The 9,240-nt window shown below is 46.9% G+C and overlaps 1 protein-coding gene across 1 annotated transcript; it reads right to left on the bottom strand.

The window, feature by feature from the left end:
- Positions 1–285: 285 nt before the first annotated feature.
- LOC144279854 (ecto-ADP-ribosyltransferase 5-like) lies at positions 286–7,188 on the bottom strand. Its single transcript, XM_077841548.1, has 4 exons — positions 6,479–7,188; positions 3,498–4,209; positions 1,671–1,703; positions 286–577 (listed from the first exon to the last, which is right to left on the bottom strand). The coding sequence occupies exons 1-4, from the start codon at positions 6,698–6,700 to the stop codon at positions 471–473; spliced, it is 1,074 nt and encodes a 357-aa protein (XP_077697674.1). The 5' UTR covers positions 6,701–7,188; the 3' UTR covers positions 286–470.
- Between the last annotated feature and the right edge of the window lie 2,052 nt (positions 7,189–9,240).

The raw sequence follows: 9,240 nt of genomic DNA, 5'->3' as shown, positions 1-9,240 counted from the left end.
TCTTCTGAGCAAATTAGATATGAAAGTGACTGAGAGATATAGACAAGGGACCCCACAAACCGTCCTGTTATAGATTCACCTTGCCAAGACACATACTAAACCTATCTACTGTAGTAATGAAAATACTTTGACTTAGTTCATTCCTTAGTCTTTTACTGAAGTCATCAAAAGTCAGTACAAAGTGCTAGCATGACAGGAATACAAGTAATTATTTATATAACAGGCACCACTTTATAGCTCTACCATTGTAAAACAAATCCCACCTGGAATAGAACTGAGCTTTCATTTTGATCTACTCATCGGTAATGTATAATCAAATCTTGCCCAAGCAGGTATCAGTGACACTCCCTCCATGTTCCTGGTTTCCCTTTGGAACGCGGGCAGAATAGCAGGATGGCTTTGGATCTGGCAAGTCCCATCACCATGATTTGTGCTAGAGGGAAAGAAGTGAGTGACACAAATAGGACAATTTAGAAACCAGCAAACAGCTTCAAAGCAGCAACGTGGACCAGGATGATGGATCCTCCAAACAGTGAAGGGCTCAGCTCACTGCGGAAGGCCAGGCCTCTTCTGGTAGCTGTTAATAGGAAAAAGCGGATAAAGCGGATCAAAGAATTGACAGGAAATTATTTCATACAGACAGAGATCCTTAAAGCTGGACACAGCTGCTTCCTCCTCCTCAGCCTGCTTGTTCCTTTGGTATCAATCATTAGTGAGCACGTTTCACCCAAGCCAGTCCCAGAGGCTCTGATTTGGAGCTTGTCTGCCACAAGTGTATTCCAGACCAGTTATGAATAATGAAGACATAAGTCTATGAAACACTGGCTTCAGACACCAGTAACCCCATTTGTTTCTTTTTTTAATTTGCTTTAGGGAAAATGTAGAGCTGGGCAGAGAAGGGTCATTCCATTTCATGGAAGATTTTGATATTTCAAAATTTGCTTTTGTTCTGACATGGAATAAAACCCCCCAAATCTTGAAATTCTCCACACAAGGGAAGGGAGCATCAGCTCTGGGACAGTCCACCAAGCAGGCTGTCCCAGAGTCGGGGGCACTGGAAGTCCTGGGGTCAATGACTCCTAGGCAGCCTGCCAGCCAAGCTGCCAAGGAGCCAGGCGGGTGAGCTGGCCAGAACCCAGGCAACGTTCTGACAGAACAGTGTCAAAATCAAACCATCTCTGCAAAAAGTTTAGAGTTTGACAAATTGTCAAATTCCAATGAGAAAATATTTTGTTGAGATTTTTCCGAGCTCTGGTAAAATGGTCCTGTTTCGTCCTTTGGGAGGATGTCGCCCCACTGGACAGAATGGGTCTAGTTATGAGAGGAGAGAGATAGACACACTTGTGGTGTTGGGTGAGGGGATGTGTGTTCAGCCTTTAGTTCAGAACAATGAAGCTGAATCATTAGTGCTCTAAGGGGTTGTTCTCCTTACATTTATTTTCTGAAATTAACTGTGCATGTAATTGAGTCAGATGTGAAGGTGCTCAGATACTAGTCATGAGCTCCCTACAAGAACCTGGATAAATAGACAGAACACACAGTTAACCCCACTTATTTCTCAATTGGTTTCATGTGACATGTTTGCCTGGTGGGGTTGCTCTGTGCTCTGCACTTCAATACAGAGGGCGAGTTTTCTTTTTATTCTTTTGAAAATAAATGTTCTTTCTTACCAGAATTGTAAACACATGTTTCGGTCCTCTTTCCTACGGTACAAAATGGAGAGGGTCAATGAGATGGGATCTGCCCAGGTAGAATTTTCCACTGCATTCTACTATTTCCAAAGAAACATAGGAACCGTTGGACTGGATCTAGCCTGGTATCCTGTCCCTGATTGAGATGAGGCCCAGCTGTATTGGGAAGCTGCAAGAAACTGTGGAGGGGAATAACGTACACAGAGGAAATTTCTTCCCCAACCCTGGCAGTTAGTGACTGCCTTTTGTCCTCAGGCCTAAGGGTTTATTGCTCTTCTAAAAATAATTAGTTTATCCTAACTGTCTAAATAGCTACTACTTTTTTTTTTAATTCTACTGAGCTTTTGGAGTCATGGCAACATTATGGCAATGAGTTCCACAAGTTAACCCTGCATTTTATATAACAGGGCATACAGTTTTACTAGTTAAAATATGTTGCCTTCAGTTTATTCTTGTTTTATGAGAAAGTAGTAAATTATACGCTGCCATTTCCTGTGTCTCATTTATTATTTTGTATATCTCCATCATGTTTCTTTATATGTCTTTTCTCTTAGCTCAATCATCCCAGTCTCTCCAGTAGAAACCTCTCCAGACCTCTGATCACTTTCATCCCTTGTCACTGAACTTTCTCCACCCCACTAACAAATCTTTTAGAGCTATGTGATCAGAACCAAAACTAGTATCTCAATGGGGCACTCTTTCCTGGTTCATATAATAGTGTTATAATTAAGGCAGTGAGTCTGTCCCAGAGGTCATGGAAGTCACGGATTCTGTGAATTCCACACCTCCTAGGTGCGACTGACCCCAGGGCCACCCGAGCAGCGCAGGAGGCTCTGGTGCCAGCCACACTGTGCTTCCCGCACGGCAGTGGTCCCGGGACGTGGGGACGCCCCCCACCAGCAGAAGCAGCAACTGTCCTGGGCTGCACCCTTCTCCCCACCCTGAGCACCAGTGGGCGCCCCAGAGCCCCCAAGAACATCCAAGATTTAGTCTGGGGTATATAGTATGAGTCATGGACAGGTCATGAGGCTGTGAATTTTTTATTATTGCCTGTGACTTGTCCATGACTATTAAAAAAAAACAAAACACAAAACTAAATCTTCACATTCTCCATCCCATCATTCCAGACACATGCTAACATTTTGTTTGCTTTATAGACTTTGCAGCACATTGAACAGAGGTTTTCATTGAGATTTGCACTGAAGTCTCTACAATGATGTCCCAGTCTCTGTCTGAGTTGATAGAGCTCATTAACAACGTAGTGAAATTATCCCTCACAATGTGCATTACCTTGAATGTGTGTCTGTGAATTTCACCTGATGTTGTGATGCCCGTTCACCCAACTTGGTTGATCTCTCTGAAGTTCCTCACCGTCGTCCCTAATCCTGACCGCCCCAAATAATGTGCCATCTGCACACTAGGCTACCTGCCTGTTCCCTTTTCCACAGCCTGTGGATTTGCGGTGCCGTGTCTGAGGAGCCACAGCTGCTCTGCCAGGGCTCCTGTGGACTCTGTACGGGGTGTGTGTGTGTGTTGAAGACTCGCAGTGGTTTGGGGCCTTCACCTGTCTTCCTGGTGCTCCAATCACCATGATGTCTAGGCACCTTCTTTCCTCAGGGAGCGATTGGGACCCAGTGTCCACCCACCCGAGCCCTCTCTAGCAGCAAGTGTCGTGGCAGCCTGTCTCCCCCAGCCCTGGTAGCAAGTCAGCATCACTCTTATCAGCTCTCCCTGAAATGGGGTTTTCAAATTCACCACAGCAAAAAGCCCCACACAAATATTTCTCGTGTTCAGCCCAGTACTCACCGCCCAGGTATGCACAGTTAAAATGGCTGCAGGTCCGGTTTGTGCTCTGGAGGACAAAGTTGTTGTTCTCTTTTCCTACGGACACACTGAATATCTCATGGACTGGGATTAACACTTCTTCTTGGGAAGGACTGTATGAGATGGTCCAGATCTTCACTCCAAAGCACGTGTGGATGGTGAAGAGCGTGTCCGTGCCAAATCTCTCAGCCTCTTGTTTATTAACAGATGAAGAGGCAAAGTATCCAAACCTGATGAGACCTGATCCGCTGTACTGAGACTTAGTGCCCCGGTACAGCGTCATGTTATACGTCACATCACACCTCCCTCGTAAGAGCTGCAAAGCTCTTGTCAAATAATAATGAAAGGCTTTGAACTGGAAATGGGCCATGTAATCTGCTCGAGATCTCTTAGTCCCACTCACTGCATCATTAAATATGGTTGAAAAAGTTATGATGCTGTTTTCAGTGGTGTTGTCTGTATAGGCTACTAAGGCTCTTCCAAACTCATCCTTAAAGTCTGGGGGCAGAGAAATCTCTCTCTTTACAAGATCCCATTTTAGTTTTGACTTTTCCCACACTGTCCTAAACAGCGAGGACGTGGCCGTTTCGTTCTCTAGCAGTTCAGTTGCAATTTTATCCATTTTTTCAGCACATCCTAGATATTGGTCATCAAGAGCGTCATCCATCATGCTCAGCTCCACCTGACATTTTGCCTGGGAGAATAAAGGAAACATACGGTCTGTCAAGGTTCCTTCCCCACTCTGAACTCTAGGGTACAGATGTGGGGACCTACATAAAAACCTCCTAAGCTTACTTTTACCAGCTTAGGTTAAAACTTCCCTAAGGTACAAATTAATTTTACCCTTTGCCCTTGGATTTCCACTGCCACCACCAAACTTTATCTGGGTTTACTGGGAAATGTGGTTTGGACACGTCTTTTCCCCCCCAGAATCCTCCCAACCCTTGCACCCCACTTCCTGGGGAAGGTTTGGTAAAAATCCTCACCAATTTGCATAGGTGACCACAGACCCAAACCCTTGGATCTTAGAACAATGAAAAAGCATTCAGTTTTCTTAAAAGAAGACTTTTAATAGAAGTAAAAAGAAATCACCTCTGTAAAATCAGGATAGTAGATACCTTACAGGGTAATTAGATTCAAAACATAGAGAATCCCTCTAGGCAAAACCTTAAGTTACAAAAAAGACACACAGACAGGAATAGTCATTCTATTCAGCACAGCTCTTTTCTCAGCCATTTAAAGAAATCATAATCTAACACATACCTAGCTAGATTACTTACTAAAAGTTCTAAGACTCCATTCCTGTTCTGTCTCCGGCAAAAGCAACACACAGATAGACACAGACCCTTTGTTTTTCTCCCTCCTCCCAGCTTTTGAAAGTATCTTGTCTCCTCATTGGTCATTTTGGTCAGGTGCCAGCGAGGTTACCTTTAGCTTCTTAACCCTTTACAGGTGAGAGGGTTTTTCCTCTGGCCAGGAGGGATTTTAAAGGGGTTTACCCTTCCCTTTATATTTATGACACGGTCACATTAGCATTTGTGTTACAATAGCACCTAGAGGTCACACCCAGGATTGGGGCCCCGTTGTGCTCAGCCCTGTACAAACACACTGAGAGATGGTCTCTGCCCTTAGGGGCTTACCTCTAAACAGACAAGACAGATGGAAGGGGGGGAGCATATAGGCAGAATACTCAGTGTGTTGCTTGGCAAATGTTATGTTGGCTCCATGATTTTTTTTTGGTGGGGGCGGCACACGCGAGGACCAGCAAGCCCTGTAATCATAACAGATTCATTTTTAGTGTACTGGGGACTTTGTTAGTGTAATAGATATAGTGTGGGGAGGGGGAGGTTGGGAAGAAAGGCAGGAAGGGATACATTAATAGGGAAGACAAAGCCTGGGGAACAAGAGGCATGGGAAGGGGCTAGAAGGGACTGAGATCCCAATCCATTCCCAATGGAATATCTAGAAACCACCCCCATTTACCTCAGTGGGCTGCCTCCAGGCCTGACGGTGCCTGTGGGATGGTTCCATCCAGGATCCAACCCTAGAACGTGCATGGAGGACGGCAACACTGTTGTGGTGGGTTGTTTTAACCCCACACTGGTTAACCAGGGGTTAACAGGAGCTCTTTAGGCTATAGGGTGGCACCCGTGGGGGTGCTATGCACAGGTGGTGGTCAAACCTGCCTGGGGATGTCCCCTTTTGGGCTAAAGGAGGAGAGAGAGGCCTGTAGCCAGAACTGGAGAGCCCAGAGCCAGGAGGAGGCCTGGGAGGCTGGGGGCAGTGAAGCCTGCGGCCAGAGGTGAGTTGCCTCAGGTCAGGAGGAAGCCGGAGGCAGTGTTGGTAAAGCCTAGCGGGCATTTGGGCTGGAGTTTGAGGGGCTGCAGAGAGGGGAAAGACCTCGGCAGTCCCTCTCCCGGCAGTAAAGAGTGGAGAGACCTGAGGGGAACAGGGAGATTGCTGCAGGGTGAGGAGGAAGCCCAAGCCAGGCAGAAATTGGTTTAATTTTGTTCTTTTGGTTTGGGATTGTGTTGGGGGATTCGACAGGGGAGCCCTACGAGCCCGGCCCTGAACGAAGGGTGAGCCGGGGGAGGCTGTGCGGTCTGGAAAAGGGCTGTGGTAGGAAGATATCCAGGGAGGCAGCAGCAAGGAGTCTGACAGAACAGACCTTGGCTGCTGCTCAGAGGGTCCCTGGACTGGAACCCAGTTTTGTGGGAGGGCCGGGGTTCCCCTACCAGCCACTGCGGAAGGGATTGTGGGGCCCTTATTAGACAAGCACCTTTCCGGGCTGGTCTCGGTACACTTGGTCCTGCCTCAGCCCACAAGGCTGCACCGGATGACCTCTCACGGTCCCTCCCAGCCCTACACGTCTATGGGTCTAAGGCAGTGTGGGTGCCTGCATAGCCTTGAGCAGAAACACGAGAAAACACAGAGTGCTTCCCAGGCAAAGCTCAAGAGCTTACCTGAGGGATTCCCAGCCAGGTGTGAAGACAGAAGTATGTCAAGGGGATCAGCAGAGGCCTCAGCATTGTTCCAACTTCCCCGGTGCGGCTGTAGGAGAATCCATCAGGAACGTCAGTGGCAATGTGGGGGGAAAGAACACACCAAACCCAAACATCCTCCACATTCAGTACCTGGGATTTCCCAGGCAGGAATTGCTCTCTCACGGATGGCAGCCCAGCCATAATGGAGGTGGGTTTGACCCTGAAATTCAGTTCTCAGCTGGAGGGGTGGGCAGTAGTTGTGGGGAAATCCTGATTTCACTTTCTAAAGGATTCTTGGGGGATGGAAATACTGTACCTTGTGCTGCTGTGTTTACTCAAAAGTGCCGTTAAACTGCTTCACAGTACACAGATCCCAACGGGCCAGGCAGGTCTGTCGATCATATCCTAGAGAATGGGGCTAAAATAACGTTATAACTGAATAGTTCAGTGCCTCACCCAAGTGCCTGGTCAAGTGTTTGCTCGGCAGCTACCTTATTCACTGTGTGCCTCGCTGCTTAGTTCTGCCCCGTGGCTAACGGGGTGATCGACGACTCAGACGTCAAACACCAGGGCTGATCCTAGGCTCACGGGTCAAAGCCACACGGCTCTCTCAGAGGTACAGAGACCTCTGTCACCTGGCCTGGTCAGGGACCCAAACCCCAGCCACACGACCCACCGGAGACAAACAGCAAACAGACCAGCACACAACTCACCAAGTCCCTTTATCTCCATGCACATGAATAGAACCGGACCCAGAACGGATTCCTGTGGGACCCCATGCATTATGCCCTTCCAGCATGACTGTGAACCACTGTAGAATTCCCACACCAGTGGGAATACCTGGTGGGATTGTCTTCTGTGTTACTGAAAACTGTCCATTCTTCAGTGAAATATGTACTTACTGGCAAGATTAATAATGGTCATGTGCTCAGCCCGAGCAAGTCCTAAGCAAATCAGGGCTGATGAATTTGCTGAGCCCCAAGTGGGTGCTCAAAGCACAGTTAAAAGTTAAAGATCCCCGTCCCAAGGGGAAAACATGGGTGCGGGGACAGGGACTCAGGCCTAGATGGGTCTGAGTAAAAGTTAATGAGTTTAGCTTAAATATTTAACTGATACCTCCTGCTATCTAAGGCAGGGAAGAGTTTATTTTGCTTTGTGTTTTAGATTGATAAAGTTTTAGATAAGAGCACACTTGTTTGTATCAATCTTCCATCAGCCAGAAGCGCTGTGTTCCTATTGATTGATTCCTGACACCGCCTGGAGTGAAACAGTTAAGTTACCGCTGCTTTGGGTTTTAAGACCCCAGGTAACAGGGCTGGCATGGGGTTGCAGTGCACATGCTCAGAGGCAGAAATATAGCAGCCTACGGAATTGGTTACTGCAAAAATTTAGGTGCTGAGTGATTTTATGCACCTACAGGGTTCAGGGGCAGCTGAGCAGGGGCTTTGTGAACCCTGGAGGGGCCTGATTTTGAGATTTAGGTGTCTAAAGTCACTTTATGATTGGATCACTTTATGATTTGGATGACTTGATGATTTCCTGTTCTGTTCATTCCCTCTGGGGCACCTGGCAGTGGCCACTGTCGGAAGACAGCATACTGGGCTAGATGGCCCTTTGGTCTGACCCAGTCTGGCCGTTCTTATGTTAAAGTAGGAGCTAGGTAGGGTTAAAAGGGATAGATATCAGCTGTCCTGGCAATCTCTGGGGAGAGATGAACAGCTTTCTGCTTGGGAGGCTCGCCTGATGTTATGAACAGATTGTCTTGTTGGTTGTGTCAATAGAGGAGGGATCTTTACAATGAACAATCAAGGGTGTTTGTACTCTATGGAAATAACTGCGATCAATGTATTTTATGATGTAGGTGTGGGCACAGTAAGTGGATTCGTTTTCACTACATAGGGTTTTAAATATTTCTGTAGCTTCCCTCCCTGTCCCAAAACCGTTTATAATTTCATAACAAAATAGAGCTCTAACATCAACTCAGCAGAAAATATTAGACTTTTCATTCTGTGCGCCCCCCAGATTCTACCCTCTGATATTACAATTTGCATAACAAAAGGGCCCAGCAATCCTGTTAGGGCTTCCCCTCACACTCTCTTGGTTCTTGTCACGCAGACAGAAAGCAGAAGGCCAGAGTCCAAAGTGCAGGCAATGCAAAGTTTATTGGGGTTAATCAAGCATAATCACAGCTCTGTACACCAGTAAAGGTTTTCCTGACCCTGTCCCTTCTCCTCTTTCTTAGCAGGCTTAATTATACCTCTAGTGCACTCACCTGATCCCACCCCTTACAATTTATGGTCATCTTCCATTTTGGAGGGTTGTGAGTCTGGGGGCTCCTGTACCACCTCTTTTGTACCCCAAGGGAGGGGTAGGAAGTGAGGTTGTGTTTCAGGGTCACTGTTTCTGTGGCTTTTAATGTTTCTTATACTTCCTCCAATCCCTTCGCCCCTCCCAAATGGTTGCTTGACCTTGGCTTGGGAGAGGAGTTGTGCATATCAAACTCCCACCATACCCAGCAACACTTTGACTCTGTTCCTTATCTTTTCTCATGGTACTAAAAACCCCATCTGGCCAGGTAGAAGCTTTGTTCACACATAAGAATATCAAAAATCAAACAGGCAAACAAAATCCAAGAGTCGTATCTCTGGCAAATATACAGGTCTGCATGCTATTTTACCATCACTAACAGATCCCAATTCAGATTGTGGCCACGTTGTGCTAGGGGCTGTACTTAGGGGGGC

Source organism: Eretmochelys imbricata, chromosome 1, assembly GCF_965152235.1.
Source record: "Eretmochelys imbricata isolate rEreImb1 chromosome 1, rEreImb1.hap1, whole genome shotgun sequence".
Classification (NCBI taxonomy): domain Eukaryota; kingdom Metazoa; phylum Chordata; order Testudines; family Cheloniidae; genus Eretmochelys; species Eretmochelys imbricata.
Note: the sequence above shows the minus strand (reverse complement) of the source record. Positions and strands in the feature narration are given on the sequence as shown.